General features: G+C 37.5%; 1 protein-coding gene across 5 annotated transcripts in view; it reads right to left on the reverse strand.

Annotated features, from left to right (window-relative positions):
• CHRDL1 (chordin like 1) overlaps positions 1-18843 on the reverse strand; it is a 114916-nt gene that overhangs the window by 82557 nt on the left and 13516 nt on the right. For all 5 annotated transcript variants that reach the window (XM_057537897.1, XM_007181284.2, XM_057537895.1 and 2 more), the window contains exons 3-4: positions 7173-7285; positions 4465-4558 (exon numbers count right to left, since the gene is read on the reverse strand). In XM_057537897.1, the coding sequence (XP_057393880.1) occupies positions 4465-4558; positions 7173-7285 (207 nt within the window). The remainder of the gene's footprint in view (positions 1-4464; positions 4559-7172; positions 7286-18843) is intronic.

Consider the following 18843-nt stretch of genomic DNA (forward strand, 5'->3'; position numbering starts at 1 on the left):
GGATAGTATGTAAAACCTTGCATATATGCCTTCCTTGTTTGTTTTCCCTTTTTTTTTTTTTTTAAATTTATTTATTTATTTTTGGCTGTGTTGGGTCTTCGTTTCTGTGCGAGGGCTTTCTCTAGTTGCAGCAAGCGGGGGCCACTCTTCATCACGGTGCGCAGGCCTCTCACTATCGCGGTCGCGGCCTCTCTTGTTGCGGAGCACAGGCTCCAGACGTGCAGGCTCAGTAATTGTGGCTCACGGGCGTAGTTGCTCCATGGCATGTGGGATCTTCCCAGACCAGGGCTCGAACCCGTGTCCCCTGCTTTGGCAGGCAGGTTCTCAACCACTGCGCCACCAGGGAAGCCCCTGTTTTCCCTTTTTGATATAGAACTTGTTCATCATCTTGGCTTTAAATATTCTATTTTTCAGTGAAGACGTTTTCATCACAGTGCCTTCCATTGTCTTAAGACAGAAAACTAGAGCCCCTTCCTTTGACCAAACATTCCTGTGGCCCTGAAGGCATGAGTTTCCTCATGTCTAATAATCATTGGGGTGGAAGGAATACAGAGGACTCATCACATCCATTGCCCTGTCTCAAAGCAAAACTGTGCCAACTCTCTCAGATGGGTGGGTAGCTTTTTATTTCCAGAAATATGCAGTAAAGAGACTAAAATTCTCCTTAGTCATTTATTCTAGGATTTAACAACCACTGTGTCCCAAAGTTCTTTCTTTTATCAAACTCCATTCTTCTCTGCTATGGTTTAAACCTGTTTATTCTTGTTTTATCTTCAACAGAAAAAAAAATAGCTGGTTTGCATTCCAGTTCCATATGGCATAGAGAGCACATGAGAAAAGGCCCTGCTATTTTCTGAACAAAGAAGAGTGAGAGACGAAATATAAAAGTAAACATAAATAAATAAATAAATAAATAAAACTTTAAAACTGCAAAATCATCCTCAGAAACAAAAGGAAACTCTATGAAATAAAACACAGGCAAAAGTACAGCAATAAATGGGGGCCAAAGCGATATGGTCCACTGGCAGCTGGGACCAGAAATAGACAGTTATATCCAGACAGCTGAGTAAGAACTATGGCCTATAAATGGCTTCCTATGTAAAGCTGGGGACTAGAGTCACACTCCTCACATGTAAACAGGGGCTGACATAGCTCTGCCCACCCAAGGTGGTTCCCTCACATGGACAGATTGCCCAAGATGGGCAGCTGCAGCTGAGGTCCCAATCCAAGATCATTATCAGGGACTAGCCCTGCATAAGAAAACAGAGGTAGAAATAGACCATCTAGATATGAGGAAGCCCAAGGTGGGACACCAGCTTATGACCTGGTTTAGTGCTAAGTGAACTACAAGGCCTGAAACAATGCTACCACAAGAAAGGAAGGACTTATGCAAGAGAAAAACCCCACGGATGATGAGTTTTTAAACAAAAATTTTAGAAAACAAGGGGAAATCTGGAACTAAGAAAAGCTATCAAGAAACCCAATGAAAGTGAGAATTCACAGCTGAAACAAAATGGACATTTGAACAATCAGAAATGGACTTTAAATAAATATTTAAATACCTTAAAGAAACAAATAAGAGAATAAGACCCCAAGAAACAATAACAGGGGTTTATAAAATGGCAATTTGTAGATTTTTATATATCAATAATTCAAAATACAGTTATTGGGGAAAATACAGTTATTAAAAATAAAACAACAAATAAAACCCAACAGATAGTCTATATAGTAGGCATGAAAAAGCTGGAGAAAGAATTCACGAATTGGAGGACAGAGTTGAAGTAATATATCATTATAGGGAGTATTCCAATATATCATTAGGGGGAAAAATAAAGGAGACATTAAGAGACTCAGAGTGTAAATTAAATGAGCTGCAATGACATATACCAAAGACAAGATTAAGAATGAACAAACAGAGAGAAGGAGAGGTAATTTTCACAAAAATAACGACTTAAGATTGAAGAGAAATTTGAGTCCTTTGGCTGAAAAAAAAATCATGTGCTGAGCAGGCTAAATAAAAATAAATCATACATCAACACACCTCATTGTGTGCATCAAAGAAAACAGAATATCTTAAAAGCTAGAAGAAGAAGAAGACAGATTACCTATGAAAGAACTATAATCAAAGAGCAGACTTCTTATCCACAAACAAAGGAAGTCAAGAAACCATTTATTAATATCTTCAAAGTGCTGAGGGAAAATAAACGTGCACCTATAATTTTATACCCAGCCAAATTATCATTCAAAAATGAGGACAAGGGACTTCCCTGGCAGTCCAGTGGTTAAGACTCTGCACTCCCAATTCAAGGGGCCCAGGTTCGATCCCTGATCGGGGAACTAGATCCCACATGCATGCCACAACTAAGAGTTCACATGCCACAACTAAGAAGTCTGCATGCCACAACTAAAAAAGAAGATCCTGCCTGCTGCAACTAAAGATCCCATGTGCCACAACTAAGACCCAGCACAGCCTAAATAAATAAATAAATATTTTAAAAACATGAGGGCCAAATAAAGACATTTTTGCGTATAAGGATTAGGGAACTTCAGTATCACTACCCACAGAAAGAACTGTTAAAGGTTACAGTTAACAAGAAAAATGAACTCACAAGGAAGTGACCTGCAAGAACAAGAAGGAAAAGGAAAGGAACAGCTGGTTTCTATACTCCATAAAATGGGCTTTTAAAGTCTTAAAGATAATGGTGTTTATTTCTTTCCATTTTATCTTTTCTGGGACTTATGACCTCAATTCTTTTAATACTTTCTTTTTCTCTCAAAAGAACTGCTAGCTTATACTTTCCCTTTTTCTCAGTAATTGCTTCCTGTTATGCAGCTGGGGTAGATGACAGCCATCTTCCACTCTGTGCGCTTCCACCCTATGCTCTGTGTCTGGGCCCTGCCCCAACCTCCTTCCCAGGAAAGAACAATTTCTGCACAGCCATTTAGATCAATTCCTATGACATTAGACCACTTTTAGAGACTTCTGGGATAAGAAGCTTTTATAAGGCTATTTGACAGGCAACCTGCCAGATGAAAAAAAAGAATCTTCCCATACTACACCCTTGTAATCCAGTTTAAATAGAAGAAGCAAATAAACACACACAAGAATGGTAAACTTCATTTAGGGATTTATTTTATTTCAAAGAACAACTTTTAGGTTGATGATATGCCAAGTCAGTCTCTCATATCCTGAAGCATATACTATGGTCACCAATACTCAGCATGATAAACCTGTGACATGGCATGATCTTTTGCCATCTGGGAAAGAATCCCAAAGAATCAGAGTGTATTTACCAATGTAAGAAAGTATAAGTTATAAAGGTGGTGACAAAAAGGGCTTGGGGGTTTCTTCTCTATTCAACAAAATCTCCATTCCTGTAACATTTCAGTTAACCGAGTTGTCACTGAACCTCATTCCTAGCCTCATTCCTACCATTTTTGCCCTGACACTTTTGGTTTCTCTCTTGTAAGTTCTGGAAGTTCCTCACTACTTTTAAAAAGCACCATTTATGCCAGAGGCTAGTGGTTCTTCATGTTTTTAGGGTCATGAACACCCCTTTAGGAATACCAATAAAGCTATGGATCTTCTCTAAAGGAATTTACACACATACATTGTTACACCAAAAACTGCAAACAATTTTAAAAGGTTTGCTAACCCCCCCCCAAAGTCCACCCATGGACCCCAACTCTGTCCTCAAGGGAAACAGAATCAACTCACAGGACTACAAAGCTTCTACTACCTAGATGGCAAGATGATCACTTACCTAGGACTGCTGTCAGGCCCATGGGCATTCTCTGAATCATTCCGTGCTTGCATGCCTCTGGTGTGGGAGCCAGGCCCCAGACGTGAACAAAGTGTCACTGAGGCAGCCCCTGCCTCAAACACCCTAGCCACAAACCATGAAGGTAGACGTCCTAATAGCCTTGGGAAAAAGTCTCTGCCTGCCTTCCCCTTAGCCTTGCTCTGAACAATGTATACATAGTAACTGTACAGTCTGGAGCAGGCAGGCAGCTTTATACTGTCATAAACCCCACTGGTTCAGCTCCTTTGATTTTTTGAATAGCCCGTCATCATTTAGAAGCTATGCTCAAATGCAATTCCAGCACTAATTGTGTAGGACACGTGCCTCCATGCTACAACTCCCCTGGTGTCTGCTGCCCACGGCAGGAAGAGGCTGTTTATGGAAGAAAAATCTCTGGGCCACAATTCCCTTCCCCCAGTTGACATCCACTTTCAAATGATTAAAAGCCTAATGAAAATCTGTTACTGGGTACCCAATAACTTATTAGAGCCTTGAATAGCCCACTTGGGCTATAAACGGTATTTAGAGGCCGGTGCACGCGCTGCCTGAAAGTGTCCTATTGTTATTCCTGTCTGGAAGTTTCCCCTTCTGGGGAATTAGGGAAAAGGGGTGGGTTGGTGGAAGAGGGAGAGCCAGGAGAGAAAGAGGCGAACTGGTTTACCTGGGCAGCGAGGGCAGCAAAGATGAGGAATATGCACGGGAGAGAGGCAATGAAGGCTTGGACATCTAACTCGACTGCAAAGCACATTCCCGTTCTGAAAGAGAGAGGCAACAACAATAACAAAATAAGTGTTTTTCAAGGTCACTGGGATCATGCCAGTTTGGGAAACAGTCATGCAGGGACTCACCCAGACAGTGAATAACACATTCCCGAGAAACTGAATGAAATCAGCATTTTCTTTCCTTTTCTCATCACTAGCACCTCCGCTGGGTTGGTTGATAGCTTACTGGCATGATTTCCTAAGGATCACTACTGCCCCAGTTTTCAAAGCCTCCCACAATTACTGGAAGGCTTCTTCTGACTTGGCTCTGTGACGTTTCTACCATTCCCCAGTTCTTCACATCTTTTCCAAGAGCCTAGTGTGATTTCATAATCACCTGCCCAATGTCATGGAAGGAAGGGATTAATGAGCAATGGGTCCCTTGAGCTGCTACCCACCCCTGGGCAAGGAGATAGCCCTAGCACGTGGATCCTGGATTCCACATAACTCTGCCTTGGTCCTGAAGACTGAGTGCTTCCTCTTCTCATTTCCTTTTCAAGTCAAAATTTTACTGAGAACAAGCTAGAGTTTGGAATTGAACTGATTAGCTAGTGTGACTGGGGGAGGGGGCGACTGGGTCCCTGCCTGATTTACAATGACAAGATCCCTAGCTCTGACAGCTTTCAGCCATTGCTAGAACAAAGGAAGACTTTGGAAATCAATTTTGCATTAACATTTGCCATCTATAATTCATTTGAAGTACAGGTTACTTGTATCCATCAGGCTCTTGTGGGGGGAGAGGGTAATGAAGAGGATGTAGAGAGAAGATGCCTAGCACTTGAGCCATTGGCATTGGGATCACAGTAACATTTTCACTGCCCTGCAGATAGCAAAGCCTCAGCCCCCAAGGGTTAGCTGTCCATTTCCAATGCGTTGGGTCAAGAATCTGACACAATCATGCCATACCAGGCAGTTAATCAGTCTCCAGATGCTCTATTTAATAACTGCCCTAGCTATTTAAAGAGGCAGGCTTCTTTTACCCAAATTTGAATCACCTTACCACAAATCTTTTTCTTTTCTCATGTATTTTCTAGAATAAATTTTTGGAGCATTGCGTCTGGAAACACCACGGAGCCTCCTTACATGTCACACTCCTCAGAGCCAGGTGGTGTCATCTTGAAGCGAGATCACCAAAGCATATCAGAAATCACTGCACCTGGCTGAGGTCTCAACTGATTCCTCCTTAATGCCTTATACTGATTTCTGTTCTAGAGTTAATAGATTAATAAAAATAATAACCATAATGATAGTGATGTTATGCAATTAGCATTTCTCAAATATTGACTGTGACCAAGCACTGTTTTAGGTGACTGAGATGGATTAGTGAATTTAATCCTTACCATAACCCTATGAAATAGGTAATACCATTACACCATTTTAAAGGAGAAGAAGTTGAAGGAATCTCAGAGAGGTTAGATAACTTGCTGAACATAACACAGCTCAGAAGTGGCAGAGCCAGGCTTGGAAACTTGGTCTGTCTTGATTCTAGAGCCCTGTGGCCTGTTAAGACCACCTAATGTTGCCTGAAGGTTAGGTTTCCACATGCTCAAAATTCTGAAAGCCCAAGTTTCTATTCAAATGGCAAAAGAATCAGGCTTGCAAGTGAGTGCTCCTGTTCTACCTGGGCACTAGTGAGGAGTTGCAGTTCATCCATGAGATCTCAAGTGAGAGGCTAGTCTTGAAAATTCTTTCTATATGTTCAGAATTCTCAATCCTCAAGGCCTAGTACAAGGCCTCCTTTCCCAATTGGCTTAATGCATTGGTTCTCTACCAGGGGCCATTTTGCTCCCCAAGTAACTTTGGCTATGTCTGGAGACATTTTTGGTTGTCACAACTGGGGTTGGTGCTACTGGCTTCTAGTGGATAGAGGCCAGGGGTGCTGCTAAATATCCTACAATGCACAGGACAGCTCCCGACAGCAAGAAATGATCTGTCCCCAAGAGTCAACAGGGCTGAGGCTGAGAAACCCTGGCCTAGTATATGATGGTAGAGGCTTGTTTGGAAAGATGCACCATAGCTGTGGTCCTGGGTCAGGGCCATGGAAAGATGGGACTACCCGCTTTGTCTATTGCAAAGATGGCATTTAAGCTGTCCAAATGCCTCTTTGAGTGACTGGACTGGAGCCAAGGCCAAGCCAAGGGAACTCTAATCCTCACAAGGTACAGGCCAAGGTTTCACAACCTCAATCCTAATTACAGTCATTGGCTGAAATAACATAAAATACACTCTCCATATGAACCAGTTTATAATCTGTCCTAATCTCTTCTCTAAAGGCCAGTCTTGAAAGTGGTATTCAAAAATGATACTGTCTCACAATCCAGGCATTACATTGAGCTTTTTCCTCCACTCCACTTTTTCCATGTCCTACATCATTTGGCTAAGAGACCATTAAGTATCCATCTATAGCAAATACTCATCGAGATCCCATGAAAATCAAGCCAAAAGGCAACAGAAGAAAAAGACAGGAGATGTGTATTTTTCCTTACAATCTGCTTCCTAACTTCTTTTACGTTTTTATCACTCATGCTCCCTGGCCATCTAGGCACTTGAAAGCATCTCTGCATGCTGAGGAGCAAAGTAGGAAATCAAATGCCATCGGAGATTGTACCTCAGAGCAGATGCAGTTCACGCAGTAAACCAACCCATAAGGTTCCAGGTAAGGATGCCATCTCTCACCCACTCTGTACTTCTTGTCTTGAAACACACAATATGTCTCTGAATCTGTGAGGGAGGAGATAGAATATGCCGGTTAGAAAACATGGACCAATCACAAAATCCAAAGGCAATCACAGGTTCCATCCATTTTAGTGTACATCAAGAGAAGAGGCATAGGGAATATTTATAGAACCCCGTATGATGGCTCAGTATTTTACATGCTTTCCTTATTTGATTCTACAATGACCCAGTAAGGTAGGCACTATTAGTCTCATTTTATAGGTGAAGGAAATCAAGAGTCATATAACGAGTAAGTAACTGACATGAGACTCAAACTCAGGTTTGCCTGACAGTGAAGCCAAAATCTTGACTACTGCTATTATAATGGTAAGACAAGGGAGCATGCCGTGTGTCATTTTGGAAAAGGTTGTGCTCCCTTGCTTTGGAAATGGAAGCTAAGGTCTGAAATGCTGATCTATCAGAACATTCTCAGAGCTGCCTGGTGGTGGTGTAGAGCGATGAACTAAACACATTGTGTTAGGTCCCTATAAAAGGCTTTGTTCACACATGCTAACATCATTCCATCATTAAACAAATACTTGGGCACTTGATCTTTGTTAGGCACTATGCTAAGTGCTGGGGATAAAATGCTGAGCAGAAACACACACAGTCCTTGTTCTCATTCAACGTACAGACTTCTTGCTTAAACAATTCTCAATTAACTAAAAGTAATGTCTCCTTCCCCTTTGCTGGAATATAATCTTTGATAGCCACAGCTTATCTTGTACCATAGTTACTTGAGCACATACTGTGTTACTTGTCTTATTTTACATCTCTCATTTCTCCATTAAGGTAAAAGGTCCTCGAATGTAGAAAACATTTATTCTTCACTCTCCATCTATCACATGGCCCAGCACACTGTGGCCAATAAATGTAAGCAACTGACAAATGACTAGTAAATGAATTTCCAAATCATGTGGTTTGTCTTCCAATCCCATCCTCTTCTATCTCCTGCTTCCCATCCTCCTTCCCATCATACAAGGTCAAAATAAACTGAGACACCTCTTGTTGCAAACACATTAATTTCCCCACACACTCCCCAGTAGATACTGCCTTGATGACCAAAATTGAAAGAATAAAGAAAAGACAGATAAGCAAGAAACAGGAAGAAGATATTTCCAACAAATAAATTATTAATATAAATACAGTGTTAGCACCTGGAATATTTTCCAATCATTCAAATCAATAAGTAAAGGACCAACCAATCCAATAGAAAAATGATCTAAGCACATGAAGAGCAACTTAGAGAAGAAATGAGAGCAGGCAATAAACAGGAAAATATGTTCAACCTCATTAGTAATCAGAGATTCAAATTAAAACTACACTGAGATAAATGCCTCAAGTGTCACTTATTGCTTCAAAGACCCTCTGTGATTCTTTCCAGCTTCCCACAAGATAAATTCAAATTTACTTTTCAAATCTTTATTTCCAACTTCTTTAGGATGATGAACTGGGAGTCAGAAAATCTGGGTCTGAATCCTAACTAGCTCTAGTTGTGTGGCATCGAGCAAGTCATTTAATTCTGTCAATCTCAATTTTCAGTATCTATGAAATATGGATTATATGTTTCTCAAGCAAATGTTGGAGAATTAGATAAAGCTCTTTGTAAATTATAAAGTGCTACAAAACGTAGAGTGTTATTTTATAATAACTGATTATTTTCTAATTAGAAAGGTAATGCCTGCTCAGTGTAGAAAACTGGAAAACACAGAAAAAGAAAAAATAAAAGCGTAAAAGTATATAGAAAAAAAAGAAACATCCATACACACAATTCCAGCACAAGAAGAAACCACTTTTAATATGTTGGTAATTCATAAATAGCCTGTGGATTGAAGGAAAAAATCAAAAGAGAAATTAGAAAGTATCTGTACTAAAAGAAAATAAAAACACAGCATATCAAAATTAGTGGGATTCAACTAAAGAAGTACTTAGAGGGAAATTTATATCATTAAGTACCTATATTAGAAAAGGGGAACAATCTCAAATCAATGCCTTAAGAAACTAGAAAAATGCAGAACAAAATAAACCAAAAGAAAATAGAAGGAATGAATAATAAAAAACAGAAGTCAATGAAATTGAAAACAAAATCAATAGAAAAAAATGAATGAAACCAAAACCTGGTTCTCTAAGACAATCAATAAAATTGATAAACTTCTAGCAAGACTAACAAAGATAAAAAGAGAGACGTTGCAAATTACTAATACAGGGACAAAAGAGAGGTCTTTATTATAGATGCTACAGATATTAAAAGGATAAAAGGGAGATATTATGAATAATTTTACACCAGTTAACATCTTAGATGAAATGGATGAATTATTTGAAAGACACAATTACCAAAGCTTACTCAAGGAAAGATAGATAATCTGAATAGTCCTACATCTTCTAAAGAAAGGCAAAGGAAGCAGCATAGCCAAAACAATTTTGAAAAAGAAAGATGTTGGAAGATACACACTATGTGATTTCAAGGCAATGTAAAACTATAGTTTTCAAGATAGTGTGGTGTTGGAAAAAGGTTAGACAAATATGCCAGTGGAATAGGATGGAGAGTCAAAAAACAGACAAGGACCCACACTTATGGGTCTATTGATTTTCAACAGAGGCTTACCAAAAAACTGAGTAGAAAGTACGCAAAGTTCCCATATATCCCCTCTTCACCTCACCCCCACTTTTTCCTGGCATTAACGTCTTGCATTAGTGTGGTACATTTGTTACAATTAATGAACCGATACTGATATATTAATATTAAAGTACATAGTTTACATGAGAACTCACTCTTTACATAGTTCTATGTGTTATGACAAATGTATAATGACATATATCCACCATTATAGTATCATACAGAATAGTTTCACTGCCCTAAATATCTCCTACTCTGCCTATTCATCTTTCCCCCACTCCACTCCCACAACTCCCGAAAACCACTGACTTTTTACTGTCTCTATAGTTTTGTCTTTTCCAAGATGTCATATAGTTGGAATCATAGGGTATGCAGTCTTTTTAGACTGGCTTCTTTCACTTAGCAATATGCATTTAAGATTCCTCTAAGTCTTTTCATGGCTTGACAGCTCATTTATCACCGAATAATATTCCATTGCATGCATGTACAGCTTGTTTCTCAATTCACCTGTTGAAGGACATCTCGGTTGCTTCCAATTTTTGGAAATTGTGAATAAAGCTGCTAAAAACACTTGTGTGCAGGTTTCTGTGTGGCATAAGTTTTCAACTCATTTGCATAATACCTGGGAGTGTGGTGGCTGGATTTTAGAGTAAGGCTACATCTAGCTTTTTAAGAAACTGCCAAACTGTCTTCCAAAGTGACTGTACCATCTTGCATTCCCACGAGCAGTGAATGTGGAGACAGCAGGAACTGTCTCCACATTCTAATAGGTGTGCAGTGGTATCTCATTTGTTGTTTTAATTTGCAATTCCCTAATGACATTTGAAATTGAGCATCTTTTCATATAGTTGTTTGCCATGTATGTATCTTCTTTGGTGAGGTATCTGTTTAGCTCTTTTGCCCATTTATTAATTGCATTGTTCATTTTCTTATTGCTGAGTTTTAAGAGTTACTTGTATATTTTCAGTACAAGTCCTCTATCAGATCTGCATTTTGCAAATATTTTCCCTCAGTCTGTGGCTTGTCTTTTCACTCTCTTAACAGTGTCTTTGGCACAGCAGAATTTTTCACTTGTAATAAAGTCCAGTTTATCAATTTTTTCTTTCATGGAGCATACTTTTGTTGTATCTGAAAGCTCATTAACAAACCCAAGGTCACCTAGATTTTCTCCTATGTTACTTTCTGGAAGTTTTATAGTTTTGCATTTTAGGTCTTTGATCCACTTTGTAAGTTATTTTTTATGGTCATTTTTTGCATGCAGATGTCTAGTTGTTCCAGTACCATTTGTTGAAAAGAGTATCCTTTTTCCAATGAATTGTCCTTGCTCCTTTTGTTGAAGATCAGTTGACTATATTTGTGTGGGTCTATTTCTGGGCTATGCTCCACTGATCCATTTGTCTATTCTTTCAACAACATCACATTGTCTTAATTACTATAGCTTCATAGCAAGTCTTGAAGTTGGGTAGTTTCAGTTCTCTAACTTTGTTGATGTTCTTCAATATTGTGTTGGCAATTTTGGGTCTTTTGCCTTTCCATATAAACTTCAGAGTTACTTTTTTGATTTCCACAAAGTAAATTGCTGGGATTTTGAATGGTATTGTACTGAATCTATAGATCAAGTCATGAAGTACTGGTATCTTAACAATACTGAGTCTTTCTATCCATGAACATGGAATCTCTTTCCAGTTATTTGATTTCTTTCCTGAGAGTTTTGTAGTTTTCCTCATATAGATCTTATACACATTATGCTAAATTTATACCTAAGTATTTCATTTTTTGGTGCTAATGTAAATGGTATTGTTTTTAATTACAAATTCCAATTGCTCATTGATGGTATATAGGAAAACAATTGACTTTCATATATTAACCTCATATCCTTAAACCTTCCTATAATTGCTTGTTAATTTTAGGAGGGTGTTTTGGTTGATTCTTTGGGATTTTTAAAATAATCATGTCATCTGCTAGCAAAGGTAGTTTTATTTCTTCCTTCCAAATATGTATACACTTTATTTCCATTTCCCACCTTATTGCATTAGTTAGGACTTCCAGTACAACACTGAATAGGAATGGTGAGAGAGGACACCATTGCCTTGTTCTTGATCTTAGGGGCAAAACATACAGCTTCTCTCCATTAAGTGTGGTATTAGCTGTAGATTTTTTTATAGATGGTCTTTATGAAGTTGAAGAAGTCCCCCTCTATTTCTCGTTTGCTGTATAGTGTTGGCTTTTGTCAAATGGCTTTTCTGCATCTATTGATATCATCCTGTAGTTTTTCTTTTTTAGCCTATTGATGTGATGGATTACATTAATTGATTTTTGAATGATGAAACAGCCTTGCATACCTGGAATAAATCCCACTTGACTGGATTTGTCCTACATTGTTTGATTCAATTTGCTAAAATTTTGTTGAGGATTTGGGCATGGGAGATATTACTCTGCAGTTTTCCTTTCTTATCATGTCTTTGTCTGGTTTTGGTATTAGGGTATTAGGGTAATACTGGTCTCATAGAATGAGTAGAATGAACATTAGAGAATGAACATTCTGTAATGTTCTCTGCTTCTATCTACTGAAACCGATTGTAGAGTAGTACTGGTATTATTTCTTCCTTAAATGTTTGGTAAAATTCACCAGTACATCATCTGGGCGTGGTGCTTTCTGTTTTGGAAGATTGTTAATTTCTTTAACAGATATAAGCCTATTCAGATTGTCTATTTCTTCTTGTGTGAGTTTTAGTTGGTTGTATCTTCCCAGGTATTGGTAAGTTTCTTCCTAAGTTATCACAATGATGACATGGAGTTGTTCATAATATTTTTTATTATGCTTTTGGTAGTAGTGATGGCCTTTCTTTCATTTCTGATATTAGTAATTTGTGCCTTCTCTCTCTTTTTCTTAGTTAACCTGACTAGAGGTTTCTCTATTTTATTGATCTTTTCAAAGAACCAGTTTTTGGTTTCATTGATTTTTCTCTATTGTTTTCCTGGTTCACTTTCATTGATTTCTGCTTTAATTTTTTAAAATTTATTTTCTTCTGCTTACTTTGGGTTTGATTTGCTCTTCTTTTTCTAGTTTTCTAAGGTAGAAGCTTAGATTATTGACATTAGGTCTTTTTTTCCCCTAATATATTAATTCTATGCTATAAATTTCCCTCTAAGCACTTCTTTCACTATATCCCATGAATTTTTATGAATTATATTTTTATTTTCATATAATACAAAATATTTTGAAACTTCACTTGAGACTTCTTTGACCTATGTGCTATTTGGAAGTATATTGTTTAATCTCTAAATATTTTGAGATTGTACAGGTATCTTCCTGTTATTGATTTTTAGTTTAATTCCAGTGTGTTCTGAGAGCATACTTTGTATAATTTATATTCTTATAAATTTGTTAAGGTGTGTTTTATGACCCATGAATGTGGTCTATTTCAGTGAATGTTTCATGTGAGCTTGAGAAGAACGTGTATTCTACTGTTGTTGGATGAAATACTCTGTAGATGACAATTAGATCCAGTTGACTGATGGTGTGGTTCAGTTTAACTATACCATTACTGATTTTCTGCCTGCTGGATCCTGTTAATTACTAATAGAGGGGTGTAAAAGTCTCTAATTATAATAGTGGAGTTGTCTGTAGCTTCTTGCAGTTCTGTCAGTTTTTGCATCACATATTTTAATGCTCTGTTAGGTATACACATAATTGTCCTTGCTCTGAAGTCTACTTTGTCTGAAAGTAATATAGTTACTCCCACTTTCTTTTGATTAGTATGTGTTAGCATGCTATATCTTTTTCCATCCCTTTACTTTTAATCTATATATATCTTTACATTTAAAGTGCGTTTCTTGTAGACAACATATAGTTGGGTCTTGTTTCTTTATAATCCACTTTGATAGTCTGTCTTTTAATTGGTGTATATAGACCATTCACATTTAAAGTGATTATTGATACAGTTGGATTAAAACTGACCATATTTGTAATTATTTTCTATTCATTTCCCTTGATTTTTTTTCTTTGTGTGTGTGTGTATTCCACTCTTTTTCTGCTTTCTCTGGCTTTATTTGAGCATTTTCTATTATTCTATTTTCTCTCTTCTCTTAGCATATCAATAATACTTATTTTTTAAATTTAGTAGTAGTCCTAGAGTTTACAGTACACATTTACACTAATCTAAATCCACTTTCAAATAACACTATACTGCTTCACAGTTACTGCAGGTACTTTATAGTAGAGTATTCCCAATTCCTCTCTCCTATCCTTTATAAAATCATTGTCATTCATTTCACTTTTCCATCAACTATAATCACTCAGTACACTGTTGCTATTATTATTTTGAACAAACTTTATTCTGTTATATCAACTAAGAATAAGAAAAATAAAAGACTTTTTCTTACCTTCACTTATTCCTTCTCTAACAATCTTCCTTTCTTTATATAGATCTGAGTTTCTAACGCATATTATTTTCCTTTTTCCTGAAGAATTTCTTTTAACATGTCTTGCAAGGCAAGTTGATTGGTGAAAATTTCCTTCAATTTCTGTTTGTCTGAGAAAATCTGTATTTTTCATTCACTTTTGAAGGACAGTTTTGCTGGATACAGAATTTTAGGTTTGTGGATTTTTTCTTTCAACAATTTATTTTTTAATTAATTAATTAATTTATTTATTTATTTATTTATTTATTTCTTCATTTATGGCTGCGTTGGGTCTATAGTTTGCTACAGTTTTAGAAGTTTTAGCCACAGCAATCAGGGAAGAAAAAGAAATAAAAGGAATCCAAATCGGAAAAGAAGAAGTAAAGCTGTCACTGTTTGCAAATGACATGATACTATACATAGAGAATCCTAAAGATGCTACCAGAAAACTACTAGAGCTAATCAATGAATTGGGTAAAGTAGCAGGATACAAAATTAATGCACAAAAATCTCTTGCATTCCTATACACGAATGATGAAAAATCTGAAAGAGAAATTAAGGAAACACTCCCATTTACCACTGCAACAAAAAGAATAAAATACCTAGGAATAAACCTACCTAAGGAGACAAAAGACCTGTATGCAAAAAACTATAAGACACTGATGAAAGAAATTAAAGATGATACAAACAGATGGAGAGATATACCATGTTCTTGGATTGGAAGAATCAACATTGTGAAAATGACTATACTACCCAAAGCAACCTACAGATTCAACGCAATCCCTATCAAACTACCAATGGCATTTTTCACAGAACTAGAACAAAAAATTTCACAATTTGTATGGAAACACAAAAGACCCCGAATAGCAAAGCAATCTTGAGAAAGAAAAATGGAGCTGGAGGAACCAGCCTCCCAGACTTCAGACTATACTACAAAGCTACAGTAATCAAGACAGTATGGTACTGGCACAAAAACAGAAATATAGACCAATGGAACAGGATAGAAAGCCCAGAGATAAACCCACGCACATATGGTCCCATTATTTTTGATAAAGGAGGCAAGAATATACAATGGAGAAAAGACAGCCTCTTCAATAAGTGGTGCTGGGAAAACTGGACAGCTACATGTAAAAGAATGAAATTAGAACACTCCCTAACACCATACACAAAAATAAACTCAAAATGGATTGAAGATCTAAATGTAAGGCCATACACTATAAAACTCTTAGAGGGAAACAAAGGCAGAACACTCTATGACATAAATTCTCTGGCATCTTTCAAGATGTTCTCTTTGTCTTTGATTTTCTGTAGTTTAAATATGATATGCCTAGGTGTAGGTTTTCTCATACTTATCTTGCTTTGTGTTCTCTGAGCTCCCTGGATCTGTGCTTTGCTGTTTGTCATTGCTTTTGGAAAATTCTCAGCCATTATTACTTCAAATATTTCTTTTGTTCCTTTCTCCTCTCCTTCTGGTATTCCTGTTACATACACGTTACACCTTTTGTAATTTTCCCACAGTTCTTGAATATTCTGTTGAATTTAAAAAAATTTTTTTTCAGCTTGGGAAGTTTCTCTTGGCATGTCTTTAGCTCACTGATTTGTTCTTCAATCATGCCCAGTGTACTGATGAGCTCATCAAAAGAATTCTTCATTTCTGTTACAGTGTTTTTGATTTCTCACATTTCCTTTTGATTGTTTCTTAGAGTTTTCATCTCTCTCTTTACATTGCCCATGTGCTCTTACATTTTGCCTACTTCTTTCGTTAGAGTTCTTAGTACCTTAATCTTATTTATTTTAAATTCCAAGTCTGATAATTTCAAAATATCTGCCATATCTGAGCCTGGTTCTGATGCTTGATTTTTCTCTTCAGATTGATTTTTTTGTCTTTTAGCATGCCTCGTAATTTTTTGTTGAAAGTCGGACACGATGTACTGGGGAAAAGTAACTGAGGTAAGTAGAGCGTTAGTGTGAGAGTCTATGTTAATCTAGCTAGGAGTTAGGCTAATTTTACTGTTTTTTTGTAGCCATGGTGTCAGAGGCTAAAATTTGCCTAGTGTCTTTGTTTATCCCCCCCCCCCCACTGTTTTCGGATTTCCCTAGTTCTCCTTCTTAAATAGTGTCTAAGGCTTGCACTCCTTTCAATCTCCTGTTATTATACAGGACTCCAATTGATGTGGTAGTAAATTGTGGGGGAAGAAGTGTTCTATAATCGTATAATTAGCTCTCAGTCTTTTAGTGATCCATGTCCCTGAGCTGTGACCTTCAAAAGTGCTAATTAACTTTGCTCCTCCCCATCAATGTAGGTGAGACAGGACGGTTAGTGGAGTTGGGTATATATTCCTTCTTCCAGGTTGGTTAGGCTCTGATAAAACCCAAATCAGGGACTTTGCTGGTGGCGCAGTGATTAAGAATCTGCCTGCCAATGCAGGGGACACGGGTTCAAGCCCTGGGCTGGGAAGATCCCACATGCCATGGAGCAACTAAGCCTGTGCACCACAACTACTGAACCTGTGCTCTAGAGCCTGCGAGACACAACTACTGAACCCACATGCCACAACTACTGAGCCCATGTGCCACAACTACTGAAGCCCGTGTGCCTAGAGCCCGTGCTCTGCAACAAGAGAAGCCACTGCAAGGAGAAGCCCATGACCCGGAACGAAGAGTAGCCCCCACTTGCCACAACTAGAGAAAGCCCCCATGCAGCAACAAAGACCCAACGCAGTCAAAAAAAATAAAAATAAATAAATAAATAAATAAATTTAAAAAAACCAAAACAAATCAGTTAGGCTCTGGTAAAATCATTTCCCTTGAGGCAAGGCTTTAGTTATGGAGAACAAAGAGCTCTGGGCTTATTTCAAAATGGTTACCTTTTCCCTCCTACCTGAAACAGTTAGGAATTTTTCACCAAACCTGAGAACCTGGTGGGGATCCTGGAGGTAAAACTCATGAAGAAAGAGTTTTTCTCTCCCAGGCTAGAACATGCTCCTTTGCCAGCAATTAGTCAATTACCTGCTAAGTGCTCCTACCAGGATCCAGCAGTGGTAACTGTATTAGCCTGTCTTTCCAGTTTTCAGAGTAAAAAACACAAGGCAGTTTGCCCTGTGACCTCAATTTTCTGATTCATTTAAGAGGAGTTGTTGATTTTCACTTCCTTAGGCTTTTTGCTTATGGGAGTGACAACTTCGAAGCTCTTTACATGTCAGACCAAAAACTGGAAGTTCTTTCTAGTCTCTAGTCTCTTTTCAGTGCATAAAGGTGTATGAAGTTTTTTATTATAAAATTAACAGCATATACAATACATTGGGTTGGCCAAATAGTTCATTTCGTTTTCCCATTATGGGAAAACCCGAACGAACTATTTGGCCAACCCAATACATTTTGTAAACTACATTCTAAAATTAACACATTGTGTACGTTTTTGTGCCATTAAATATTTCCCCCATATCACATGCCTAGTAACATGATTCTCCACTAACACAGTTGAACCATAATTTCTTAACCCATCCCCTATTTGGGGGTATCAAATTGTTTCCTTCTCTTTCTTTTTAAAAAATTCCATGAAAAATATCCTCGTATATAAGGACTTCCCTGGCAGTCCAGTGGTTAAGGCTCTGCACTTCCACTGCAGGGGGCCTGGGTTCGATCCCTGGTCAGGGAACTAAGATCCCACATGCCATGCGGTGTGGCCAAAATATAAATAAATTTAAAATATATATATTCTTGGATATAAACCAGTGTATGCAGTACTGGTTATTTTCTTAATATAAATCCTTAGAAGTAGATTTATTGGGTCAAAGGTTTTCAATGCTTTTAAACTCCTGATCTACATTGTCAAGCTGCCTTCCAGAGAAGCTACACTAATTTACTTTCCAATTGCAGTGTGTGAAAATGTCCAACACAGGATATTTTAATTGCTTAAAACTTTGCAAATTTAGTGAGGGAAGTGGAAACAATATTTCTTTTTTTCTTTATCAGGAAGGTTGAATACATATTCATTTCTAGTAACTATTTTTATTTCCCCTTTTATGATATTACCATTATTATTATTAATATTGTTATATTAAGCTATATTCCTGGACTAAATGCAAGTGCTCAAAACCATTTATTAATTAAAAGAACTCAGAAAAATCAAAATTACTTTGTAGACATAACTTGTATATTTTTCAGCCAAGTCTTAGGAATACAATTTTCTTGGTACACACACAAATTAGACTTCTGCTCCATGGTGTTCTAGAATGGAGTAGGAAAGATTTTTAACAATCCCTGCATCTTTAACTGAGGAGAGACAATCACGAATTTCCCAAAACAAACATCTAAATGAGGCACCTTTTGCAAACTTCCACATGTTGGTGAGAGGAGAATGACTGTTTCTCTATAATAAATTTATAATCTAAATGACAAACACCTAAGTTATTTGTATTTCATATATACAACTTATCTAGACATTTCAAAAAGAGTCTGAGTATATGCTTAGAAGCAAATCCATGAAGGAGCCTACTTAAGTGGCATTATTAGGCTAGCATAAATTGTCTTACTTGTATGG

This window comes from Balaenoptera acutorostrata, chromosome X, assembly GCF_949987535.1.
Source record: "Balaenoptera acutorostrata chromosome X, mBalAcu1.1, whole genome shotgun sequence".
Classification (NCBI taxonomy): Eukaryota; Metazoa; Chordata; class Mammalia; order Artiodactyla; family Balaenopteridae; genus Balaenoptera; species Balaenoptera acutorostrata.